Source organism: Pelodiscus sinensis, chromosome 1 (genome assembly GCF_049634645.1).
Source record: "Pelodiscus sinensis isolate JC-2024 chromosome 1, ASM4963464v1, whole genome shotgun sequence".
NCBI lineage: Eukaryota > Metazoa > Chordata > Testudines > Trionychidae > Pelodiscus > Pelodiscus sinensis.
This window is the reverse complement of record NC_134711.1, coordinates 134,683,551-134,710,277: the sequence shown is the minus strand read 5'-3', so window position 1 is coordinate 134,710,277 and position 26,727 is coordinate 134,683,551. Positions and strand designations below refer to the sequence as shown.

The 26,727-nt window shown below is 48.5% G+C and overlaps 1 protein-coding gene across 2 annotated transcripts in view; it reads right to left on the bottom strand.

Annotated features, from left to right (window-relative positions):
* The window catches only part of LOC112545108 (antigen WC1.1-like), a 68,322-nt gene extending 42,386 nt beyond the window's left edge, over window positions 1-25,936 (bottom strand). For both annotated transcript variants that reach the window (XM_075902522.1, XM_075902515.1), the window contains exons 1-2: window positions 25,813-25,936; window positions 21,899-22,213 (exon numbers count right to left, since the gene is read on the bottom strand). In XM_075902522.1, coding sequence (XP_075758637.1) covers window positions 21,899-22,213; window positions 25,813-25,873 — 376 coding nt within the window. In that variant the 5' untranslated portion in view covers window positions 25,874-25,936. The remainder of the gene's footprint in view (window positions 1-21,898; window positions 22,214-25,812) is intronic.
* Between the last annotated feature and the right edge of the window lie 791 nt (window positions 25,937-26,727).

The window sequence follows — 26,727 nt, the reverse complement described above, 5'->3', positions numbered from 1 at the left end:
GTTTGCTCTTCCACAAAAAAAAGTGGAAGAGCAGACACGTTCCCTGGACGCGGCAGAGTTTTAGAGCTACTGCTGCTCATTAAGGATCATTTAATTATGCTGGCAGGAGAGCTCTCTTCCACCATATTGAGTGGCTACAACGGATACCTTACGATTGGCTCAGCTGCAGCAATAGTGCTGTGCTGCTGTCAAGTCTGCTATGTAGACATAGCCTAAGTATGAGCTAGACCATCCCTGACAGGTATGTCTGACTCTTTTTTGAAATCCTCCCATGACAAATTTCACAATCTCCCTAAAAAATTGGTTCCAGTGATTAACAAATCTTATAGATAGGAAGTTTTTCTTAATATCTAATCTAAATCTCCCTTGCTGAAATTTAATCCCTTTACTTCTAGTCCTATCATCAGTGGTGGTGAAGGAGAACTATTTATCCCCGCCCTCTTTCTAAAAATATTTTACATACTTGAAGAACGTAAAGATATCTCCTTTCTAGCCACCTCTTCTTCAGATTAAAATAGAGATTTAAAAAATGTTCAAAACCAGTAACTGTAAATGATCAAAAATCTATTGGTTACACAGTTAAATGTTTTATAAGGGATGTTAAGGAGTAGACAGGGAAGGGATCTAGAGGGTGCAGTCACAGAAGACCCCTTGTGGGTGCTGCCTGGTATGCTGACAGCCACTGACACTTGCCTCCTTGCTCTCCCAGGCTTTTCACCACCCTCTTCTGCTGGGCCAGCGACCTGGTCTGCCCAGGCAAGGCACAGAGCTGAGATCACCACCCCCCAACGAGCAATGCAGACACTCAATCTCTTCAGGTCTGAGAGAATGCAGTGTCAGCCACAGAATCAAGGAAACCCACCCCCCCAAACGAGATCAGAACTCCAAATGAATCATTCAGGTAAGCCCCCTTTAGCAAACAAAGAAGGATGTACATACCGATTGTTTCCCCAGATAACAATTATTTACATTGGGCTTACAGTAAATAAGAGTGATTTTATTAAGTACAAGCAGTAGGATTTAAGTTGTTGCAAGTGAGGACAGAGTAAAGTAAATTACAAATTTAAAATAACAGAAAACGCAGAGCTAATTCTAACACCCTAAAGCTTATCACAAATTTACGTTAAAACTGTTCTTATTTCAGCTCAACCTCCAAGCCAGGGAAGATCTTTTTCTCCTGGAGTCTCTGGTTTATTTTCTTTGGAGTGTCTTGCCATCCAAAGAGTGTGAATACTTTGCATATTAAATAGCCTTTCTTTTGGACAGGAATTCTTTGTTTCTACATTCTCCCCTTCCATGGAAAAATACCTGGCCAGTCCCTACCAGTTGGGGAGGTCACATGACTTCCTAAGACCAACCACTGCTTAGACTTAAAGGACAAAGGAGGCTGTTTACAGGTGATCACACAGAGATTGAGGTGTCCTAGTATTGGGAACACCCTTGATAGGTTTCATTTTTACATTTAAAACCATAAATCATTTCCTATCCTGTATGTCTAACTTTACATACGGAGAGGTAGCCGTGTTAGTTGGATCTTGCTAAAACAAAAGGAAAAACTATGTAGCACTTTAAAGACTAACAAGATGGTGTAATAGGTGATAAGCTTTCGTGGGCCAGACCCACTTCCTCACATCATATCTTTCTGGCCCACAAAAGCTCATCACCTATGAAACCATCTTGTTAGTCTTTAAAGTGCTGCATAGTTTTTCCTTTTGTTTTTACATAAAAGAGTGATACATCGACTAAAATAAGATACACAGATCCAGCACACTGAGCCATTAAAATGGATAGGTTACCTAAGGTATTTTGTCGACAGCATCTTTGAGTTATGTGTATTTGTATACTTAAGACATAAGACACTGTCTGAGCGTGGGGTGTGTGTGCAAAACTGTCACAGAGGGGTCCCCCCAGTCACGGGCTCTTGGCTGCCGGCTCCACAACATGGGCTCCATCCCTTTCCCAGAAGCTAGCCCTGCTGCTGCGGGCTCCCATTACCAACAAGGTCCCAGCAGCCGAGTTTATTCCTCGTAGAATGAGGTTTATAGAAGTCAGAATAAGCCATCGGTTATTTCAAAATTATTTTGAAATAATGGGATGGCTATGTAGACGCTCACATTGTTATTTCAAAATAACTCTAGTTATCACAAAATAATGGTGCAGTGCAGTCGCACCCAAAGTGCAGTGGAGTGGGTTCTAGTGGATTATAGCAGGTATCAAAGGGTATGTCTACACTAGAAAGTGTAGTTCGAACACGGACGTTAGTTCGAACTAACTTTCCTAGGCGCTACACTAGCGCTCCGTTAGTTCGAACTTAATTCGAACTAACGGAGCGCTTAGTTCGAACTAGGTAAACCTCATTTTACGAGGACTAACGCCTAGTTCGAACTAGCTAGTTCGAACTAAGGGCTGTGTAGCCCTTTAGTTCGAACTAGTGGGAGGCTAAGGCTTCCCAGGTTTCCCTGGTGGCCACTCTGGCCAACGCCAGGGAAACTCTATTGCCCCCCTCCCGGCCCCGGAGCCCTTAAAGGGCCACGGGCTGGCTACTCACTTTGTGCCAGTTGCAAGGCTGCAAGCACCCGTGCCTGCACAGCCTGCACCTGCCACAACATGAGCCAGCCATCCGAGGGTTCCCAGCCCTCCACTGCTCCCCACGACCAGCCTGGCGGCTCCCGGGAGCCTGCCCGGGGGCGCAAAAGGCGGGCGCCCGCCTGGTCAAGTGCGGAGATCGTGGATCTCATCGAGGTTTGGGGGGAAGCCTCCAATGTCCACGATCTCCGCACTAGCCACCGGAACGCGGCCGTCTACGGACGCATGGCTGCCAGTCTGGCCGCCAGGGGCCACCAGCGCAGCCGGGAGCAGGTGCGCTGCAAGATTAAAGACTTGCGGCAGTCCTACTCCCGGGCCTGCCTGCCAGGGGCTGACCCGGAGGCCTGCCCCCACTTCCATGCCCTGGACCGCATCCTGGGGCCTCATGCCGTCCCTGCCCCCCGGGACGTGATTGACCCCGGGGCAGAGGGACCGCTCCTGGACACGGAGGAGGAGGAAGAGGGCTCTGAGAGCCAGGAGCCTGCCGCCAGCCTTCCCAGGACCCGGGACCCCCGAGGCACCCCACAGAGCCGCTCGCCTGCATCGTCTGAGGCCGGGGAGGCGTCCACCTGTGAGTACCCTCGTGTTCCCCTTATGTGTACGGGGGGCTGGGGCGAGAGGGAGCCCCGGGACCGTGCGCCTGGGCCTTGCCCACCACGGAGCAGCAGCTGGGGATCCTGCAGGGGCCCTGGCCTTGCAGAGGGGAGCTGGGTTTCACACACCTGGGCCCCTGGGGTAATTGACCGCTGGTCTTCTTGCACCACAGCTGCAGCACCGGGGCCTGCAGGGCGCACCACACCGCCTGCAGCAGCCGCCCGCGCCCGGGCAAGCAGGACAGCCAGGAACCAGGAGGACTACCAGAGGCGGCATCTCCGGTTCCTGGACCGACAGCTCCGTCTCCAGGACCACTGGGTCCAGGAGGACCTCAGGCTGCGCCGGAGGAGTCTGGAGGCCCTGGAGGAGCAGGGCCGTGCCCTGCGAGGCCACCTCCAGAGCCTGCTGGACCGCTTTCCATTTCCTCCTCCCCCTGCTCCCCCTCTTTCTCCCCCTCTTGCTCCCCCTGCTCCCCCTATTTCTCCCCCTCTTGCTCCCCCTGCTCCTCCTGCTTCCGCTCCTGCTTCCTCCACACCCCCTGTCCTCTCTGCCCCCCCCTCCACAACCATTCCCCACCGACGCCCCCGGACCCGCAGTGTGGCGAGACGGGAGAGGCAGCCAGACTCCCACCCCTGAGCTTTCCTTTCCCTTCCTCCCTTCCCTCCCCTCCCCTTCCAGCTCCCTCGTCCCAGGTTTCCCCCTCCCTTCTCCCACCTTCATTCCTCCCTCCCCCACCCCAGTTCTGTAAAATAAACAGACGTTTTTGTTTGAAAAACAGGTGTCTTTATTTGACAGTAGGTAGGGAGGGGAAAGGGGAAGGGGGGGGTAGGGTGGAAGAAGGCCCCGGTGGGGCATGCAGGGAGAGGTCAGTCCTCCTCCTCCTCCTCCACCTGGAAGCTCTCCCGCAGGGCTTCCCGGATCCGGATGGCCCCCCGCTGGGCTTCCCGGACAGCGGCGGTGCGGGGCTGACCGTAGTGTCCAGCCATGCGGTCAGCCTCAGCCATCCAGGCTGGCAGGAAAGCCTCCCCCTTCCGCTCACACAAATTGTGGAGCACACAACATGCCGCCACCACGGGAGGGATGTTGTGCTCGGCCAGGTCCAGACGGGTGAGGAGGCATCGAAAGCGGGCTTTCAGTCGCCCGAAGGCCCCCTCCACCACGATGCGGGCCCTGCTCAGCCTGTTATTGAAGGCCTGGCGGGAGGGATTGAGGTGCCCCGTGTAGGGCTTCATGAGCCACGGCTGCAGTGGGTAGGCGGCATCCCCCACCAGGCAGACGGGCATGTCCACGTCCCCGACCCTGATGTGGCGGTCGGGGAAGAAGGTCCCGTCCTGCAGCCGCTGGCACACGGAGGAGTTGCGGTACACCCGTGCGTCGTGTGCTTTGCCGGACCAGCCCACATTAATGTCCGTGAACTGTCCCCGGTGGTCACACACGGCCTGCAGGATGACGGAGAAGTACCCCTTGCGGTTCACGTAACGGGACGCCTGGTGTTCCGGGGCACGGATGGGGATGTGCGTCCCGTCGATGGCCCCCCCGCAGTTGGGGAAGCCGAGGGCGCCGAATCCCCGGATGACGGCGTCCGGGTCAGCGAGGCGGACCACCCTGCGGAGCAGCACCCGGTTGATGGCCTTGACCACCTGCGGAGAGAGACACAGCAAAGCGTCAATCAGTGGGGCGCCCGAGTGGCTGGGAGCGTGCGTGCCCTGGCAGTGCCCCGCGCCCCACTCCCGGAAGCAACCCCCCTGGCGGCGTGTAGTACGGCCGGGACAGCCCGACCCCTCCGGTGCGGGGCGCCTTCGCCTCCTCCCGCCCCCCCCTTTGTCCCTGGGGCGGCCCATCCCCTCCTCGCAGCCCCCCTCCCCCCCGGCTCGGTGGCCGACGAGCGCCGTACCTGCATGAGCACTGCTCCGACAGTGGATCTCCCCACGCCGAACTGGTTCCCGATGGATCGGTAGCTGTCCGGCGTGGAGAGCTTCCAGAGGGCGATGGCCACCCGCTTCTGGAGGGGGATGGCGGGCCTCATGCGAGTGTCCCTTCTTTGCAGGGCAGGGGCGAGCCACTCACAGAGCTCCAGGAAGGTGTCCCTCCTCATCCTAAAGTTCTGGGTCCACTGTCGGTTCTCCCAGCGCTCCAGGACGATGCGGTCCCACCAGTCGCTGCTGGTGTCCAGACGCCAGATGCGGCGGGGCACGCCGGTGCCGGGGCGCCGCCGCGGCTCCTCCACGGCCCCCAGGGCGGCCAGGCGGAGAGGCAGGGGGCTGACGTTCCCCAGGTGGTGCCAGGCAGCCTCGAGCCATTGGTGGCAGGCTTGCAGCAGCAAGTCCAGAACGTGCACCAGAAGGTGCAGGGCGAGCCGTGGCTCCATGTTGCCACCTGCGGCGGTCCCCCCCGAAGGGAAGCACCGACACAGACGGGCACAGAGACCGACGCTTTGCTGTCCCTCGGCGAGGTTGGCAAGCAAGCAGGAAAAGCTGAGAACCGGCTGTCCGGGGGGGTCCCTTTAAGCACGAGCCTCAGATAGCCTCAGACAGCAGCCACACAAAGCAACTGCTGACCTGATGCCCTGCCAGAACCAGTTTCAGCTGCCCTTAAATGCCCCCCTGCGTCCAATCAGTGTGGACGCGCTAGTTCGAACTAGCAAAACGCTAGTTCGAACTAGTTTTTAGTTCTAGATGCGCTAGTTCGAACTAGCTTAGTTCGAATTAACTAATTCGAACTAAGTTAGTTCGAACTAGCGCTGTAGTGTAGACGTACCCAAATACATTTGGGATCTATATAAGATCAGAACAGCCAAACTGCGTCAAACCAATGGTCCATCTAGCCCAGTCAGTATCCTGTCTTCCATCAGTGGCCAAAGCCAGGTGCCGATCCATCTCCGTTGCCCTGGCTTCTGGCAAACAGAGGTTAGGGATAACATTTCTGCCCGTTCTGGCTAGTCGCCATTGATGGACCTATCCTCCTTGAACTTATTTTGTTCTTATTAGAACCCTATTCTGATTTGGGCATCTCCTGGAAAAGAGTTCCACAGCTTAACTGTTAAGAAATAGTTTGTTAGTTTTAAATTTGCTGCCTATACATTTAATTGGATCAGCTTCTTGTGTTATGTTTGTGAAGGAATAAATAACATTTCCTTAGTCTATTTTTTCACATGATTCATGGTTTTTAGATATCTAACATATCCTTTAGTCATTTGTTTTCCAAGCAAAAAAGTCCCAGTCTTGTTAATCTCTCTTAATATGGAAGCTGTTCCTTACCCCTTCGAGTTTTGTTGCCCTTGCTATACCTTTTACAAATCCAATACATCTTTCTGAGATGACGTGGCCAGATCTGCATACAGTATTCAAGATGTGGGCATACAATGACTTAAGACAGAAAATACCATATTGCCTCTATATAATTATCTATTCCTTTCCTAATGATTCTCAATATTCTGTCAGCTTTTTAGTTTTTAGACTAACACTGCGCAGAGATTTTCAAGCAGCTACCCAACATTTTTGAATGAATAGTTGGGGTTATATTTTCCCAGGTTCATTTATCAACACTGACGAAGTGGGTCTTTGCCCACGAAAGCTTATGCTCCTACACTACAGTTAATCTATAAGGTGCCACAGGACTCCTCGCCGCTTTTATCAACACTGAATTTCATCTGCCCTTGTGTTGCCCAGTTACCCAGTTTTGTAAGTCAACTTGGTAACTCTCTGCAATTAGCTTTGGAATTGAATATTTTAAGTTATTTTTTAGTATCTGCAAATGTTACTACCTCACTGTTTACCGCTTTTTCAATAACTTTTCTGAGAATTTTAATAGCAGTGATCCAAATGCAAATATCAGCAGCACAACATTAATTCCTACCATTTTTTTCCCTATCTTTTAAGTGGCGTCCCCGGCAACGTTTTCATGCTGATCTAATGATCCTTCAATTATTTGAATGCCAATCTTAATCACCTGCCTTCCTCTTTATAAAACAAACTCCCTGCCCCAAAGGCAAAGATACAAGCAGCTGAAACTCTGTCGCATATAAGAGCTGTCTCTGAAGCCAGGGAATACAGCTTTATGCAGATCTTCAACATGAAATCTAGGGGTTCATACTTTAAGGGGGGCTACTGACCCTAATAACTAAATAAAACATAATCCTGCAGTCTAAGCTCTTTGGGTATGTCTACACTACTCTCCTAATTCGAACTAGGAGGGTAATGTAGGCATACCGCACTTGCAAATGAAGCCCGGGATTTGAAGTTCCTGGGCTTCATTTGCATAAGCCGGGCGCCACCATTTTTAAATCCCAGCTAGTTCGAACCCCATGCCGCGCGGCTACATGCGGCACAGAGTAGCTAGTTCGGATTAGGCTTCTAATCCGAACTAGCTGTACTCCTCGTGGAATGAGGAGTACAGCTAGTTCGGATTAGGAAGCCTAATCCGAACTAGCTACTCCGTGCCGCGTGTAGCCGCGCGGCACGGGGTTCGAACAAGCCGGGATTCAAAAATGGTGGCGCCCAGCTTATGCAAATGAAGCCCGGGAAATTCAAATCCCGGGCTTCATTTGCAAGTGCGGTATGCCTACATTACTCTCCTAGTTCGAATTAAGAGTGTAGTGTAGACATACCCTTAGTTGGACAAAGGACTAAGGCTGGGGTGGTATAGGGGAGCCTGGACAACCCCATCTTGACCAGAATAATAATGTCTGTGGTGTCTGGCCCTGTATTGACTGGACTAACGATGGCTGCCTTGACCAAAATGAGGTTTCTAACAAAGTAAACCAGGCCTGATTCAAGCCTAGTGTACAAGAGCCAGGCCAACGGTCGACCTTTGAAAGTCAGGAGTGTGTTAAACAATAGAGCGTTGAGTGATATAGAGAAACTGTGCCAAGAACATTGGGAGGAACCTGGTGCTGGTACATAACAATGCTAATGAGCAAAAATCACTGATGCAGCCATAAAACTAACAATTAAGTAGAGTACAGTTTGACTAGCAGGACATGTCCAAAAGAGGGGCATACATAATACATAATTGGTAGATTTTCCTAGAAAACCAAGTCAAGTCTCACTTTGCTATAAAAGTAGGTGTAGAAAAGGTAATCGGTGGCAGGAATTGAGTAAGGGGTCCCCTCTACCTTACTCGCTGCAACTAGAAGCTGTGCCTGTTCCTACCAACTGATGCATTGTGGATGCCTCTGTATGTAGGGAAACAACAAGGCCACGACCTTCCGTCTGACAATCATCTGAAAATCGTAAAGTCTTAGCGGTGGAACTGTGTGTGATTTATAGCAATAAGTACATTTATATCTATATCCTTAAAATCAAGTATCGTTGGTGTAGGTGTTATATTATTGTCTGTGCACCCCCGTTTCAGGACTTATGCACTAGAAGCTGGGAAAGCTGCAAGCCCTTTCAGCTGCGTCTATTTAAAAGGCTCTTGTGTTCCCCTGCTGCTAGGCCATGGGTTCCCTGACAGGTACAGGAAAGGCACCAGCCCTTTACACAAAAGCACTTAAAAGGGCTCGCAGCTCCCCCAGCATCTAATGAGTTGTGAGGAAGCTTCTATTTAAAGGGCTCACTTGCTGGGTGGCTACATTGCCTGTCAGTCACCCGGTAGGCGCAAGTCCTTTAAACAGAAGTACCATTCCCAGACCATGTGAGCTGTAGGAGTTGGTGTCCCAATTCACGCAATGCCCATTGGCTGGAGATGGTGCTCCATGATGAATGGGAGGTCCAAGCAGCTGTACCAGCGGAGGGGCATGTAAATAATGCATTGTTGGCCTGCTGGAGCTAATCCTGATGAACCGTGTCTGCTCTGCGGGTCGGATACCACCCAACACTAATGTAACTAAAAGTTTAGTGTTAGTGTTCTTGTTATTACAAATGTTACAAGTGTTCTCAAAATGTTAGTGTTATTATTACAAAGTTTACAAGTGTTGTCTTCTATGACAATCTTTGGATAACGTTGTATGCAGTTAATTATTAAAATGTAATTACTTTGTTGTGTAAAAAACATATGGGCATCTTTTTACAGCACATGGACTGCCCCTTCTGCCCAAAGGCCCCCTCTCCCCTCAACCCCTTCTGTCCAAGGCCCCACCCCTTCCAGGTTGGCCCATGGACACTTTTGAAGTTTGTGAAGTGGCCCCCCCCTTCAAAAATTATTGCCCACTCCTGCCCTTAAACCACGTACGTGGGAAAATACGGTATGTCTACACTGGCGGGTTCTTGCTCAAGATGTGCTCTTTTTGTGCAAGAACACATCCACACTGCCATGTGCTTTTGTGCAAGAGCATCCATGGTAGTGTGGACACTCTCTTGCGCAAGAAAGCTCTGATGGCCATTTTAGCCATAGGGTTTTCTTGCGCAAGAAACCCCTGCCGCACGTCCACATTACCTTCTTGAGCAAGAAGTCCTCTCTTCTGATGCCATACTGTAAATCTTCTTGCGCAAGAGCAGGTGGGCAGTGTGGATGCTCTGTGGGTTCTTGAACCCGGCAGTGTAGACATAGCCCACAAGTCTAGCCATGTCTGCTGGGCATTGCTGAGACCCACAGTGAAGCAATACCCCAGTGTGTCTCCGGTGAGCGAGTAATTGAACTGTAACTCCTCTACTAGACAATGGCTGGTGACGTCTGTTGTGCGCTCACCTGTCAATTGGTTACCCCTGAAAACTAGTATCTCAACATATGTTAGTGAAAACTATACAACTTTTATCACTTCATATCCATTAATGATATACATATTTAGCTAGAACAGTGGGTTTCAGCAGATTATACCGTTTCCTCTGATGCAATATACAGCATGCTTTATATGAAGGGAATCCACGGGTTCTGAGAGGAGCTGTGTGGGGGAGGGAAGAAGGGAAGGTGAAGGGAAAGGGGAAGGGGAAGGGACTCCCCAGCCCCAGATGAATTGGACCCGGTGGGGGGAGGGGAGAGAGGAAGGAACAGGGAATCCCCACACTCTGGGTGAAGTGGCAGGAGGAGAGGAAAATTGTTAGGCCCGATAGGAGCCCCACAGCAGGGTAAGGGAATCTCCACATGCCCATGTGGAGCAGCAGGGAAAGGAAAGTGTCTAGGCCCTAAGAGGAGCAGTGTGGGGAGGAGGAAAGAAAGGCATCCCTAGTTCCTGTGAGCAGGTGCAGGGGACAAAGGGAATCCCCACTCTCTGGGGGTATGTCTACACTACCCTGCTAGTTCGAACTAGCGGGGTAATGTATGCATACCGCACTTGCTAATGAAGCCCGGGATTTGAATTTCCCGGGCTTCATTAGCATAAGCGGGGAGCCGCCATTTTTAAATCCCCGCTGCTTCGAACCCCGTGCCGCGCGGCTACACGGGGCTCGAACTAGGTAGTTCGGACTAGGTTCCTATTCCGAACTACTGTTACTCCTCGTGAAATGAGGTGTACCGGTAGTTCGGAATAGGCACCCTAGTCCGAACTACCTAGTTCGAGCCCCGTGTAGCCGCGCTGCACGGGGTTCGAAGCAGCGGGGATTTAAAAATGGCGGCTCCCCGCTTATGCTAATGAAGCCTGGGAAATTCAAATCCCGGGCTTCATTAGCAAGTGCGGTATGCATACATTACCCCGCTAGTTCGAACTAGCGGGGTAGTGTAGACATACCCTGGGTGAAGTGGAAGAGGAAAGGGGAAATTTCTAGGCCCATAGGAGCCTCCCAGTAGGGGGTGGGTATCTCCATGCACCCATGTGGAGCAGTCAGGGAGAGGAAGTGTGCAGTCCCCCATAGGTGGGGGCGAATACCTAGCTGGGTTGAGGAGTAATGCCCAGGCCCGGCAGCTTAAGAGGGTGATGGGAAACCTTACCTGTAGAAGGTGGCCTGGCTGGCAACATGCAGAGACCCATCCCTAGACTATTAAGTCTCTTGCTGGTGTTGCTGTCCCCAGTGCTCACTCTGCAGTATCCCATCCCTGCTCACGGCCCTCCTTTCTCTGCTCTTCCCTTTCCATTTTTTTGGGGGGCACCGGGGGAGAAGCTCCATTCCTGTCACTTTTCATGTTCCCAGCACAACCAAATCCTGACCTGGCTTTAAATGAGGGCAAGAGAAATTTGCCTACCATATTTGGTGGCCCTAGCTGTTATTGTTTACGAGGATATTGTTATTGTTCTTGCACAAACAGATGGACAGAGAGAGAGATTATATTTCATATATATATATATATATACAGATGTAAGCAGGGACTGAACCACTGCTTCCAGTGCAGCCAGCTGCCCTGCAAGGTATTCAACTGTTGATATGTAATCTGGGGTGTGTCTAAACTAGATGGCTCCATTGACGGAGCCATGTAGATTAGTCAGGACTGCAAAGGGAAATGAGGCTTACAGGATCTGCCGATGAAGGGTTCTGGGGTCAGCAGATCCCCATCTAGACTGCCGTGCTGAGCTGACAATCAGCTGATCGACACAGCGTAGTGGCCATTTTGATTTAAATGAAGCAGCGATTATTTAAATCACGGCTTCATTTCCCTTTGCCAAGTAAACTAGTCTACATGGCTCCGTCGATGGAGCCATGTAGTTTAGACGTACCTCTGGAGTGTGGTTATGTAAATGCAGTTCAGTCGGAGCTATAGGCCTGATGGATGGTCAGTTGTTGGAATGGAATGTGGTGTATTGTAACTTGGCTGTTGTGGGGTCACAAACTATTCTACCCCTAAATATAGGAACTGTAAAATATGACACCAGTGCTTGCAGGAGAGACACTGCCATTGTAAAGAATCCTGGATGGACAAACTTCCCCCTTCCAGACTCAAGTGGACTCGATATGGGGGGGAGAAAGCGGAGGGAAGGAAGGAGCTTGAATCAGTCAGCTACATGCCCTCTACAGCATGAGCTGTAAAACTGGTTCAACCTTTTATCTTCCCCCCCTCCCACCCCTTTTCTAAAGATAGACTTAAACAGAGCCCATAAGTAGTCTCTTTATTATTTTGAAATAATATTTCAGTGGGAGCTGGAATCTTTTGGACAGCCTAGGTGGCAGGCCAAGATCTGAAATCACTAGGTTTGACCCAGAGCCAGAGCCAGAGCCAGAGCCAGGCCTGTTGTGGAAGCAGCAGCAGGTGGACAGTGGGGCAGCTAGCAGGAGCAAGCAGGCAGCTGCGGGAGTGACTGCGGGCAGCCGGTTGGAGCAATGGCAGGCAGCCAGCAGGGCAGTGGCGAGAGGCCAATGGAGTGGGTGAGATGCACTCTACCCCCACTCTCAAGAGTGGCAGGTATAGGAGAAAAATCAAATAACTCCAATTGTGTTCAAGGGGGGACTGTGCAGGAAATCAAAACTCTCTAAAAGAAAACTGCTGTAAGGGTTAAAAGTTTTCCAGGCCTCTCTCTCTGTAACAGAGAGAAATCATCTTAACTCTAATCAAGACCCTTATAATGCCTCCTATCTCAAGTTCATGGAGACTCCTAGTCTGTCACAAATTGCCATGTAAACTCTTATCTTTGTCACAGTTTGCCTTGTAGACTCCTCACTCAGGTTCTCATGTGCCTTTGTACTGTAAAACTTACTTCTAGCACTCCTGGTGTGAACAGAAACGTCTCAGAGTACTTCTGCTGAGACTTTGATATGTTAAAGAAAACAACAACTAAACTGTCTGAACATACTGTATAAAGGATCCCTGAAACTGTCTCTCAGGGCTGCTGCTGCTCTCACTCTGGTAGCAGACAGCCTGCATGCATGCATAATAAAGTTTTCCTTCTAGATTTCTCTCCTGCCTCACTGCTTTGACCTCCAGCCTCGGACCCTTCTGGGGACTTTGTACCCCAGGGGAGAGAGATTTCCCCATATAGGTGAGCTCTGAAAATCACCTTGGAGCTCTGGTCTGCCCTGACCAAGGGCAGCAGCTGTGAGTGGGGTACGGAGAAAGGTTGGGCATATGAATGGGACACTTACAGGCTATGTCTAGACTGCATCCTTCTGTCGACAGAGAGATGTAGATTAGGCACATCGAAATTGCTAATGAAGCAGGGATTTAAATATCCCGTGCTTCATTAACATAAACATGGCTGCCACTTTTTTTCAAAATTAAGTTGAGGTTTACAGGATCTGTCAAAAAAGGCTTTATTTTCGACAGATCTGCATCTAGACTGCCGTTTGTTTTTTCGAAAAAACTCCATTTCGAAAAAAAACGGTGACCATATTTATGCTAATGAAGCACAGGATATTTAAATCTCTGCTTCATTAGCAATGTCGATGTGCCTAATCTACATCTCTCTCTCGACAGAGGGATGCAGTCTAGACACACCCACATTGCTGGACTTGTGCTCCTGACAGGCAAAGGACATTGCTCACTCCACTTGCGCTGGGATGATTACTTGCCGGTTGGTTCTGAACTCTGTGGTATATTCCCAAGTTAATGTCACGTTACTTCTCTCTCTTTCATTAAAAGTTTCTTTCCTACACTCAGACTCTGTGCTTGTGAGTAGGGAAGCATTGCCTCCTGGAGGCGCCCACAGGTGTGTGTGGATTTCCCAGACTACTGGGTGGGGCTTGAGCCAGTTCATAGAATCAAAGAGCTGGCAGAGACCTCAGGGGGTTATCAAGTCCAGCCCCCTGCCCAAGCCAGGACCAATCCCAAATAAATCATCCCAGCCAGGGCTTTGTCAAGCCAGAACTTAAAAACCTCTAGGGATGGAGATTCCACCACCTCCCTAGGGAACCCATCCCAGTGCTTCCCCACCCTCCTAGGGAAATAGTTTTTCCTAATATCCAACCTAGACCTCTCCCACTGTAACTTGAGCCCATTGCTCCTTGTTCTGCCATCCATCACTACTGAGAACAGCCTCTCTCCATCCTCTTTGGAACCTCCCTTCAGGAAGTTGAAGGCTGCTATCAAATCCCCACTCACTCTTCTCTTTCTCTCCTTATAGGTCATGCGCTCCAGCCCCCTAATCATTTTGGTTGCCCTTCGCTGGACCCACTCCAATGTGCCCACATCCTTTCTATAGTGGGGGGCCCAGAACTGGACACAATACTCCGGATGTGGCCCCACCAGTGCCAAATAAAGGGGAATAATCATTTCTCTAGATCTGCTGGCAATGCTCCTCCTAATGCAACCTAATGTGCCATTTGCCTTCTTGGCTACAAGGACACATTGTTGACTCATATTCAGCTTCTCATCCAGTGGAATCCCCAGGTCCTTTTCTACAGAACTGATACTTAACCGGTTGGTCCCCAGCCTGTAACTATGCTTGGGATTCTTCTGTTCCAAGTGCAGGACTCTACACTTGTCCTTGTTGAACCTCATCAGATTTCTTTTGTCCCAATCCTCCAATTTGTCTAGTTCACTCTGGACCCTATCCCTGTCCTCCAGCGTATCTACCTTTCCCCTTAGTGTAGTGTAAGAGGCACTCCCAGGGACTCTTCCTGAGTTACTAGCATATAGTGCCCCAGAAATCTAGGGAAACCCATCATTAAACACACAGACTGCTTTCTTCTCCCACCTCACTGCTGCAATCTGTATGGCAAGTAGTTGCCCTTATTCTACCACTGGCATATCCTACAGAAGATAGTGCTGAAGTGACCCTCCTTCAGAGTGCACAGGCACCTCTTACCTTTGATTAAATGTTGGGAAGGGGGTCAGACTTAGATCTTCTCATATCACAGCAGTTCACAGCACTGCGAAGCTGATGCTGCCACCATCTGACACAGCTAATGCAGCTAGAGTACATGGAAATAGTTCCCAGTGTCAATATCTAGTCAAATTCTGTGTGTGTCTGTGTGTGTGTGTGTGTGTGTGTGTGTGCGCGCGCGCGCACGCGCAGCATTAAGGCTATGTTGGCATTTACCTTACTTATGTAATGCCCAGTTTGATGTCCTGGAAGGACACAAGCTACCTCCTGGCAGCCTGAACTGTTAATGAAGATTTTTGTTAGTGAATTTTAATCTGCACAGTTGTTCAGCCACCGGGGGTGATTCAAGTGCTGTACACTAGACTAGCAGAACCATACACCCAGCAGTGTGTGTTCAGGTGCCCCTACTGCTTTGCAGCTATGTTGCTCCTGCCCTTTGTCTTGGGGCCCCTGGCCAGCTGCTCCCAGGCCCCCTGACAGCTGTATAGAGCAGGGTGGGTGAGAAAGTTGCTTTCACACATTCTGCCTTCTCCTGCCCATGTACTCTGTCTCTAGAGAACAGAGGACACTCTCTCAATGACTTGACCACCTGCATTCTGCTACAAAGACCTTTTACATCTGCACTTGAAAGGGAATCCTCTGAACTGTCATTCATGTTAAAATTTGACACTTGCCAACAAGGACTTAACAAACATTTGAACTATCTCACCCATTACCAAGATAGTTTCCCCAATTATCACCTCTAATACCATTAACTCACAAACATCCCACTCTCCCTACCTCTAATATCATCAATTCACAGACACTTACCTTCCTTCCTCCCCCCCCCCCGCATCCCCCTCCTGTTCTGCAATGTGATTTGTCCTTTTCAGATGTGTTCATTTTTTAATTGTATCCTTTGGTATATATGGTTGTGACTACTTTCTTCCACTATTTTGATCTGAGGAAGTGGGTCTGGCCCACGAAAGCTCATCATCTAATAAACCATCTTGTTAGTCTTTAAAGTGCTACATTGTCCTGCATTTTGCTTCTAGAGAACAGGGGAGGGATGACAGGGCTTGGGAGCAGGAAAGTTTCTGAAGTTTGAACAAGTCTTCCAATAGTCAGGCTATATCTACACAGCAGTGTTATTTTGGAATACCTGACGTTATTCAGAAATAACATAGTCCGTGTGTAGCCAGACAGACTAACCCCCCATATCATCCATCTTATTTGCCTCTCTGAAGCATACAGGGCAGAGAAGGAGCAGTAAAATCAGCATAGTCTATGCTGGCTCATCTGATCCTGAGAAGCTGAAAACATAGATATGTGGAGAGAGAGCGATTAAGGCAATCAGCATAGCCATTAAGCTTTGATCTGCTTTGATGCGAGATCAGGATATGCGAGAGTGCCCGGCTGGCACCTATGTTGATTCGAACACACACACAGTCCCTGGGAGAGGAATTTCCCACTGAGAAAAGAATCCCCAGTAATTCCAATTTAGTTATCTCTCTTACAAGTGTAAATTAAGTTCACAACTCCCTTGTAAGAACTGGTCTCACAAAAGACAGACCAGCCGCATTTGGCATGACAGACAAGATAGAGAAATACGTGACCCCATGAGTATAAAAGATGGGTCCAGCACACACTCACTTTGAGTGTCATTCTACCCTCTACCTGCTGGTCGGGTTAGGTGTTTGACCTCCCGAGGTTCTATGGGGACGCCCACCTCGTATTTTTGTCTTTCCTAGGAATTGAGGGACCGGCCCTGGCCTGACATGCTGGAGTTGAGAGGCACAGAAGGGGGTAAAAATTGTACCTGGATGTGGTCCTCTGTCTTAAGTGTACACATAGAAAGAGTAAGCTGTTACTTGATACCATTATTTCTATTTTTCTATCTTTATCTTCTTTGTAACCATTTTTAAGATCTATATTTTGCTAGTAGTTAAGAAATAGAACAATAGCCATTGCAACCATATAATTTATAAGCTTCCTCAAATAAACCTGTAACTGTTTAAGTTTTAACCTGACTCCTTCAGTTGCTGTAATAGAACCAAGCACAATTTAAAAGAACTTCAGCCGGTCATTAGGGACAGATATAGGGAGAGCTTGGGCGTTTGGATTTGTGTCACACCCAGGTGGCACAATCCACTGGGGCACCTTTCAGTCTTTCCCCAAGGCTGCCCGCTGCGAAGGAATTACGAATTCTAGCAGCTGAAATCTAAGGTGTAATAAGCTCTTCCCATAAACTCGGGGCGTCTGACAGCCTGTTGGCTGCCCTCTGCGACAGGACCCCGGTCCTAGCAGTAAAATCACAGACGTTAAACTATTTTTCGGGGCGCCCTCCAGTCTCCTAGGCTGCCCACTGCAACGAGACTTTGTGTCTCAGCAGTTGAAGACTTGGGTGTAACACACACGCATACACTGCCCTGACCGTCGGCTGACACCGTGTCTACACTACAAATAGTTATTTTGACTTAATGTCGAAATAATGTCAAGCTGGAAGACTGCTTACTCCAACTCCTGTAACCCTTACAGCATGAGGAGTAAGGGAAGGCGAAGGAAAAGTGCTCTAACAGACAGAGTTAAAAACCAAAATAGTGTATTTTGACTTAAGCTACACAATTGACATAGCTCGAGTTGCACTGCTTATTTTGGCTTTAGCCCTGCTGTGTAGACATGCCCTCAGTGACAGTACCTTAAAGAGACAGCACATGGCAGCTCTCAGAGACTTTCCCAGCAGCCAGCACAAACCCTGTCTGTGTCACAAACACATATCAAATTGCACATGCACACAAAGTATTTCACACTCACCTAACACATCTATTATTGTTACTTTTAGATTTTGAAATGCACAAATAATCTTTGTAATTTTATTATTTCCAAGGGCACATTTATACAGCAGGGCTTAAGTCAAATTAAGCTACACAGCTTCAGCTACGTCAACTGGGCTTTTGGCGCTGTCTACACAGCAGGCAGGCAAAGAAAGAATGAGGGTTACAGTAGTCGGAGTAAGTCATCCTGCAGCTCAATATTATTTTTAAATAAATGCTTGTAGTGTAGATACTCTCTATCTTATTTCAGAATAACGCCAGTTATTCTGAAATAATGCTGCTGTGTAGACACTTACCCAAAGTGTGCTATTTCAGTTCTATTCATTTCATAATTTGTATTTCTCTCAAATTTAATTCTTTGAAATTAAATTCTTAATTTTAATTCTTTGAGTATTTGAGTTCTAAAATGACTAACCTGCCCTGGCTGGAGAGAGGTGTAGCAAGGGTGTTATGTGCCCAGGGGCAAAGGCAAAATTTGTGCCTCCACCCTGCTGCTGCTGCTGCGTGGCAGGGCCCAGAACCTGGTGCACAGCTGAGCTTGACCCTGGGAAGAAGGGGGAGAGATTGTACTGCATCTTCCCCCACCCACTCCAGTTTGAGGCCTGGCCCCCGCATGCACTAACCTGCCAGCGGAGATGGAGGACGCTCGGGCTGGGGATGGAGAGGCAGAGAAGAGGCTCCAGCTGGCGATGATGGTCAGAGGAACAGCAGGCGAGCCGAGGGATGACAGGGGGATTGGAGGGGGACTAAATTGGCACCCCTTAGCATGGCACCTGGGGGCAACTGCCCCCATCTCTCCCTCACTACGCCACTGTGGCTGGAGAAATTATCCCTATGGTAATTTTTTAACACCATACATTATGTCTAGGGTTTTTGTTTCTGTTTGTGGCTCACATCTGCACATTACCTTAATGCATGTAACAACATTTATGCTGTACATAGATGGAAACAAATAGAGGGAATACTGATTACATCCCTCAAAACCAGGTACACTGGAACTGGATGTATGGTGTGAGGGTTTCTCACACAAGTAGGTTTCCACTTCATGTTTAGTCAGCATTTGCTTTGTAAATGCTTGGGCCTAGTTCCTAGATAGCTGGTCAAGTTCCTTTGCGCTCTTTGGATACTCCCTAGATCCACCTAGCAGCATCGACAGGCCCAGAAGTTCACAATCCCTGAAATGCTGCTGCAGAGACAAGAACAAAGCCATCAGGGAATGGGGGGAGGGGGATGTTGCTGCAAGGCTCCCACTTTTTTGTGGAACAGCAGACATGCTCTTTTGGAAGCCCTGTCTTCCTCCTCCCACAAGGAAGAAGGGCTGTTCCGAAAGTGGAGGCCTTTCTGAAATTTGGCCCAATGTAAACGGGCCAAACGTCGGAAAATCTCTTCCAAACATTTGCGTACCTTTTTCTGAAAGATCATTGTAGGGTAGACATAGCCTCAGTCACATACATGGGGATCAGCCAAGAAACTGTGGCTACATGGAAAACTCAGAATTAAGCTCAGAGACTCATGGCCCCAGAAGATACTTGCACCGGTGTTGAACATGGCACAGGAACTGAGGCTATGTCACTACTATGGGACAAAGTCGAGTTAGCTACGTAACTTCAGCTACATCAATTGCATAGCTGAAGTCAAAGTAGCTTAACTCATCTTAACTCATGACAAAAAGGATCATGACAAAAAGGGTGACAAAAAGTTGAAATAAGAAGCCCACAAGGAGTAATGGTAGTTCAGAATAGGAAGCCTAATCCGAACTACCTAGTTCATGCTGCGTGTAGCCGCAGGCACGGAGTCCGAACTAGCGGACATTTAAAAATGGCGGCGCCCGGCAATATGCAAATGAAGCCCGGGAAATTCAAATCCCAGGCTTCATTTGCAACTCTGGTTGCCTACATTAACCACCCTAGTTCAAACTAGGGTGGTAGTGTAGACATACCCTTGTTTTCCTGAGTGATGGTACCTCCCAAAATGGAGCTGATCACATGATCAACTAACCTGTCCATGCCCTGATATGCAAACAGCCATGATGTGCCTGCTGATCTGCAGATTCCCAGGAGAATTCCTCAGTTGGGGTATGTCTACACTACCCTCCTAGTTCGAACTAGGAGGGTAATGTATGCATACCGCACTTGCTAATGAAGCCCGGGATTTGAATTTCCCGGGCTTCATTAGCATAAGCGGGGAGCCGCCATTTTTAAATCCCCGCTGCTTCGAACCCCGTGCAGCGCGGCTACACGGGGCTCGAACTAGGTAGTTCGGACTAGGGTGCCTATTCCGAACTACCGGTACACCTCGTTTCACGAGGAGTAACGATAGTTCGGAATAGGAACCTAGTCCGAACTACCTAGTTCGAGCCCCGTGTAGCCACGCTGCACGGGGTTCGAAGCAGCGGGGATTTAAAAATGGTGGCTCCCCGCTTATGCTAATGAAGCCCGGGAAATTCAAATCCCGGGCTTCATTAGCAAGTGCGGTATGCATACATTACCCCGCTAGTTCGAACTAGCGGGGTAGTGTAGACATACCCTTGTTTATTGGCAACACTTAGGGTATGTATAGACTACATGCCTCTGCTGGCAGAGGCATGTAAATTAAACTACCCGACATAGTCAATGAAGCGTGGATTTAAATATCCGCCATTTCATTAAAATAAAAATGGCCACCGCTCTGTGCTGGCTCAGCTGATCGTCAGCACAGCGCGGCAGTCAAGACGCGGATTGGTCGACGAGGAAAACCTTTGCCAACCGATCCCTTATGCCTCGTGAAACGAGGTTTACAGGATTGGTTGGCAAAGGCGTCTTGACTGCCACGTTGTGCCGACGATCAACTAAGCCAGCACAGCGCAGTGGCCATTTTTATTTTAATGAAGTGGGGGATATTTAAATCCCTCTTCATTGACTATGTCGGGTAGTCTAATTTACTTGCCTCTGCTGGCAGAGGTTTGTAGTCTAGACATACCCTTAAGCCCATTGTCCATACAGATGGTTGCGCAGGATAGCTGTTCACTGAGTAACCACCCCTGCCAATAGCTGGTCGATGCCTGCTGCTGTCTCCTGGACAGAAAACATTTCAAATACAAGTTCAGAGCCCATATTCATAATTTTTTCATTAAAAAATCATACATGTGTACGAGCAGCACAAACAGAATCAGCACAGCATAAGCTTTCATTAGACACCTCACTTGGCCCACTTTGCACAGAATTTGGAGCAAACACACAACAAAGGGTGCAACAATGATCTGCATTTTCCTATTCAAATCCAATAACATGACAAGGGGACAGTTCTACTCCTTCCCCAAGGCCACTATCCTCAGTGATGTGGCGGGGAGTTGGGGAAGTGTAGTGGAATGGAGCAGTGTCACTCTGCTTCCCATTGCTTCCAGTGAGTGTGGGGGTGGGCCTGACCCATGCTGCTTCCCGATTCTGCTCCTGCTCCCTGCAAGTCTAGGACTTCCCCCCATAGGCCCTGAGCACAACCCTTCCTACTGAGAGATGCCTAAGGCACCAAAACTACTAAGGATGGCCCTTATCAGCAGGAGCTACATTGTAGTACTGTCGCTTACAAAGTTAGTTTGACGTAACACCACTTATATTGACCTAACTCTGTAGTGCAGACCAGGGCTTAGTAATACTTGTGTCAGGGCTGTTTCTATCAGTGCACAACCTTTGATGAAGCCAGGTTATACAGATGCATCTATTGCCCAAATGCAAAGTGCAGAGGGATACGGGTGCGTATCCTTGAAAGTTCCCTGGTGGGTTAATCTAACCCACCCTGCATGGGAAGGCAGCCAAGCAGGCTGTGGAACAAAGAGGGAAGTTTCCTGCCTGACCCTGTGGGGCGTTTGGGGAAGGGGGATAGCCTTGTGGAGCTGTGTAGGCAGTTTTTGTCCCCTGCACCTTCCCCCAGCTGTTTTGGTCCCTCCACCTTGCCATGGTCAGGCTCAGGGTTCCTCCCCTGCTGCCTCGGGAAACTCTGGGGAAAGCTCCACAGCACTTCCCCTTCCTGGATCCATCCCAGATCCAGCAGCCACACGCAGGGGCACTGCTGCTGCAGCTGCTGATGCCTGGGGGAGACACTGGGCTATTTTGCACAGGCACTTACCAATACAGACTGCTAATGGAGCCAACACACCGCACCCTTGGCCACAGCAACTGCCCCAGCTCCCCAGAGGATGCTCATTCACAGTCTGCCCTGGGGAGCTCAAGGAGAGACAGGCCAGCCCCACCTTGATCCCCCAGGGCAAGTTCCAGTGCTGAGACAGCAGGGATGTCATACATTTTGGAGTAAGTTCCTGCTCCCTCTTGGGGAGATTCCTACAGGTACAGGCTGGCTGAGTTCTTACCTGAGCAGGTCACTCCGGTATCGAAAGAATGATGACAGGTGAATACACCCCATCCTGCATGTCTGCAGTCCCAGAGAGCTGACTCTTCACCATTACAATCAACTAAAATCAGCCAAGTAGGTCCAGATCCTTCTCCAAAATAAGCATTAGCCTGGGCGCTGACGGCAGCTCCACATCCCATCTGTTTACAAACCACCTCAGCATCTTCCATGTCCCAGTTATCATCACAGACCGTCCCCCACTGGTCCTGGTGTTTAACCTCCACTCTCCCGGCACAGGGGCTGCCTCCATCCACCAGCCTCAGCTCGTCAGCACCTTCAAAGAGACACAGAGCAGGGTCAGTGTGAGCAGGGCGCTCTCCCCTCTGGCCAGGACAGTACCGCACAGGCACACTGGGGTTTACTACAGCTCCCATCACTGTGGAGGCAGCACAAGGTGTTTCCTCCCCTCTCAGCACTTTGGACTAGTGAATGCTGAGCATTGTCACTGCAGTGTGATTCACAGCAGCAATGTCCTTTGAGGCGCCTTCCTTCCATCATCAGTCCCTCATCCTCTTTCTTTCTACCTTCCCCCGTAACTCACTGGAAAACAGATTCCCCCACAACTTCCCTTTGGCTCCAGCTCCTTCCCCATCTCCAGAAGTCTCTGCTGCCTAGAAGAGTGTGGGGTATTGAAAGCTGTTAAAATGATAAGCTGTTACTTTAAGAGTAAGGGGTTTCCTGATTCTGTTTGCAGCCTGGGCACTGAGTGCTTCCTGAGGAAGCAGCAATCTGGATTTTCAGTAGTCAGACTGCAGAGAGCATGGCTAAATCAATATGCCTTGGGAAGCAGCCTGCTTTGTCTCTCGTTTTGGGGTTCTTGTGTGTTAGGGTTCTGCATTGTAAGTAATAAAGTAAGTACTCTTTCTGGAAGGTTACAATATATTTCATATGTCTATCTAATGTCTCCATGTTTATGCTGTGTACATAACAGGGATACTAGACATTTCCAATTAGCCAGCTCTCCCTCTCTTCATGATTGGTGCTGCTCTTCCAGTCAGTACCATCCTTCATCCTCTCCCACAGCTCACATGTCCTTCCCTGCTGCTTCCCTCCAGATTCTGAACCTGCTTCAAATTTTGAAATGATTCTCATAAGGAACCAGAGACAATGTTTCTCCCTGTCTGCATTTACCTGCTTATCACAAAGAGAAGATGCAGAATTACCTGTGATGTATTTTATGCCCAGTTTTTATACAGCACATTCCCCAACCCAGTAACAGGGTCTGGAAATCCATCCTGAGTGTTGGGGACAACACAACCCTCAGAGCATAGACCTCCTGCTGGCTGCAATTATATTGTATATTGGTGGAAGAGGGCTGTGAGGACACTGTTCCATATAATCTCATAGTGAAAACAAACCCACTCCCAAGGGCACAGTGACTATTGTGCAAAGTTGAGGAGCTCTGGAACCATCACAATGCCCCCTTTGTGAGGGGATTCGTTCTCTGGCACTGAATCAGGTTAAGAAACATGGGATCTCTTCTGATCCTCCCTCTCTCTGTGGCAACCCACATGTTGGGCTTGGAACAAAAGAGTTTACTTTGTTAATTTTAATTTATTTAAAGGGTTTTTTAAATGTTAAGTTTTAGCTCCACATTCTATCCCCACAACCATGCACAGAAAGGCAACTTGAGGAACTGAGAAAGGAGGTGAAAAGCCCCAAGATTACACACTAAATCTGTGGCAGGTCAAGAACAAACTCTTATTGCCAGATTCCCAGTGCAGGGCTTTCATCATACAACCTACATATTATACAGAGGACACCAGCTGTGTGCTCATATGTTCTATGCTGATCTCACTACAGCGCTGACTGGAGACTATTATAATTTCTTCTTAGAGCTGTTCCCTGAAGGGCATAGCTACTGCAGCATATTTGCTCTCTGGTTGAAGCAGCAATCATCGTGTTACAGCTACCTTGTGCTTTTTATGGCCCTGAACTAGCAACAGCGCTTAATCATCTGAGCTAACTCATATGCTTAACATTAGGCCTGTGTTTAAGTGCTTGTTGGAAAGGAGCTTACATTAGCTCCTATAGCAGTGTTTCCCAAATAGTGTCCAGCGGAATCCTGGGGTTCTGCAAAGCGAAAGTAAGGGTTCCACGAGAACCTGATCACTCCCCCCCCCCCAAAGCCAGTCTTAGGGGTGGGCGAGCTGGGTAGTTGACCGGGGCTGCCATTTTCAAGGGGCTACCAGCCGCTGCAGTCTTAGGGGTGGGCCGGGTTTTTTTGGTTTTTTAATTGACAGATTTTCCCCCCTTTTTTTTTGGTCGACCAGTTTCCCCCAGCAGTTTTTTTTTAAAGGGTTCCATGGCCACATAAAATTGGGAAACACTGTCCTATAGAGTAATGGATTGATTTTAAGTGGATCCTGTTGTTTTTAAAACCCTTTGGTGCTGTAGTCCCTGGCTGTATTTGTGTCCCTTTCCTCCTTCTGTCTCTTTTTTAAAATTTAAATCTAGACTGTAGAGCACGCCTGGGCTCTTACTTGCAGGAGTCATCTCTCCGACTATTCTGGCCTCATTGAGCCTGCTTCTGACACAGAGGGCTTAGCAATGGAAGGATGAAACATGGGTAACAATTTTATAAAACTATTCCTATTTTGCTACTTTTTTTTTTTTTTTAGTTTTTCTAAAGTTTTGACAATCAACGATGAAAACTTTATCCTGCTTCGAGTGTTGGTTTCAGCTCTATGAAATTTTTGGGTGGAGTCAGAATCCAGCTTGTACATAGGTATCCATTTGTAGATTTATAAAGTGCCCCATTATTGGGGGGATGGGGGTGGGGGTGGCAGGAAACTCAGAAGCCATTCTAAGCTACATTTAACTTATGCTGATACTTTTACTCATGGTCTGTTGGGTATGATGAGACATTCCTTTTCCACATGGAGTCAAATTAAAGGCAAAGAAACCATTTTGTAACCAGCCTCTATTAAAACTTTTCACCAGTGGATTGCAGGTAATGGGAATCTCTCTGCCCTGCAGGGAGAACAGGACCCCATAGCTACACACAGTCCACATCAGGCTAATTTGTTGCCTAGGAATCCCAGTGGAATTCTCTGCAGTTTCACTCTGGTAAAGTTCAGTTTTATCATATGACCAAATTCCAGCTACTTCTGTTTGAATTTCTTGGCAAGTTCAGGTACAAACCCACACTCTAGAAAATGTTCTTGCTCTGGAATGCTTAGCTCTTACACTCTGTGTCTCAGAAATGCTGCAGAGCTATCTGTAATCTGTAAATACCAGCTGTGATACCACAGTTTGTCTCTAGTTAAATATTTGAGGTTTCTAACACAAAACTTTCATCTTCAAGTTCACATTGCAGCTATACAACAGCAGAACAGCAGCATCTCAGACAGCAACTCACAGAAACCGGCTCCTTCTGGAGAGTTCAATGATCTGACAAGTGCATCATTCAAACCCTCCTGAAGATACTAGCATATTTGATGCACCCTGGGAAGCAATGTTAATTTAAGTTGCATGAAGAATATATCTGGAATTATTCCCAGGTTCCATTCACAGGAACAAAGTTGGACAGGGGAATGAGGCTGGAGGTCACAATACAGAATCCCACTTTGCTTGCCATGTGGTTAGTTTATCAGGAATTTCTAAGCATTGAAGAAGCCATTAGACTTGGGTGTTTTATAAAGTACACACAGTCTGTGACAGTGTCAACATTATGATTATTACAATATATAAATCTTCTCTCAGACTAACAAACAGAAGATAATCAGAAACACAAATTTACTCTAACTTAACTGCTTTCTTGTCCTTTATTTCATTGTTTTCTGAATGAACACCCCATTTCTAGTGGATTCAGAACTCTTTTCCTAGCTCTTCTCTGTCCAACTCATCTAGTGATATAAAGCAGGTACTCACCAATGGTGTCCTGAAGAAAGAGGATAAACCAAAGCACCAGAGTGAAGAGATGTCCCTTCATTGCCAGCTGGATTTGCTGTCTCCTCCTGATACTGCACTGGCTGCACCAAAACACTCTGCCAGGGCTGCTCTGTGTGTGACAAGTGATAACAAAGCAGTGGAAGGGAAATATATAGATTCAGAGGCTGGCATTAGCTGCCAGAAAGAACCAATAGAAACAAAATTCACCTTTTTAGACATTATCGGTGGGTTTATCTAAAACTTTATACAGCTAAAACATCCAATACAATTCTAAAACTCCGACTGTGCCCATATATGAGTGATGCGTCCGCTTCTGATGTCAGGTTCACTTCAGTATCGGATCATCGTGTAACCACCCTCTTGGGTGCAGGGCAGAACAGTGTGAAAAATGATTCTGTTTTATTAGGCAAATAAAAGTAAGGCTTGAATGCTGCTCATTTGACACACTAATTAAGAAAGCAAATGTCGGGAAAAAAGAACCATGTTAATCCAATCGTAGCCATTCCACTAATACCACAGAGCTGGGATGTTACCACTGTGGGCAGTTGTATCCAAAAGAGAAGAGAACAACCCTTGCTCCCTTTGTGGAACCCAGGCTGCTCAGGGCTTCCCGAATGGAATGATAACGGCAGTGGCATATTGGTGGTAGGGTTTGTCATGGAGCTTCCTTCTTCAAATGTGACCATCAGTGGGCTTCCTCCTCATCCTGCTAGAGGTTGTTCCTAATGCTTTCTGATTACATTCTGAGTGACCATCTCTCATACCATAGTTTAGGTAGCAACCCACTCCTGGACTCTCTGCCCAGGCTAATGTTAGGGCTACCCTGTGCGGGAACTCTGGGCAGCACAGGCTGCATTCATCTGTGAGCTGGATTGAATTACAGGGTCTTGCCAT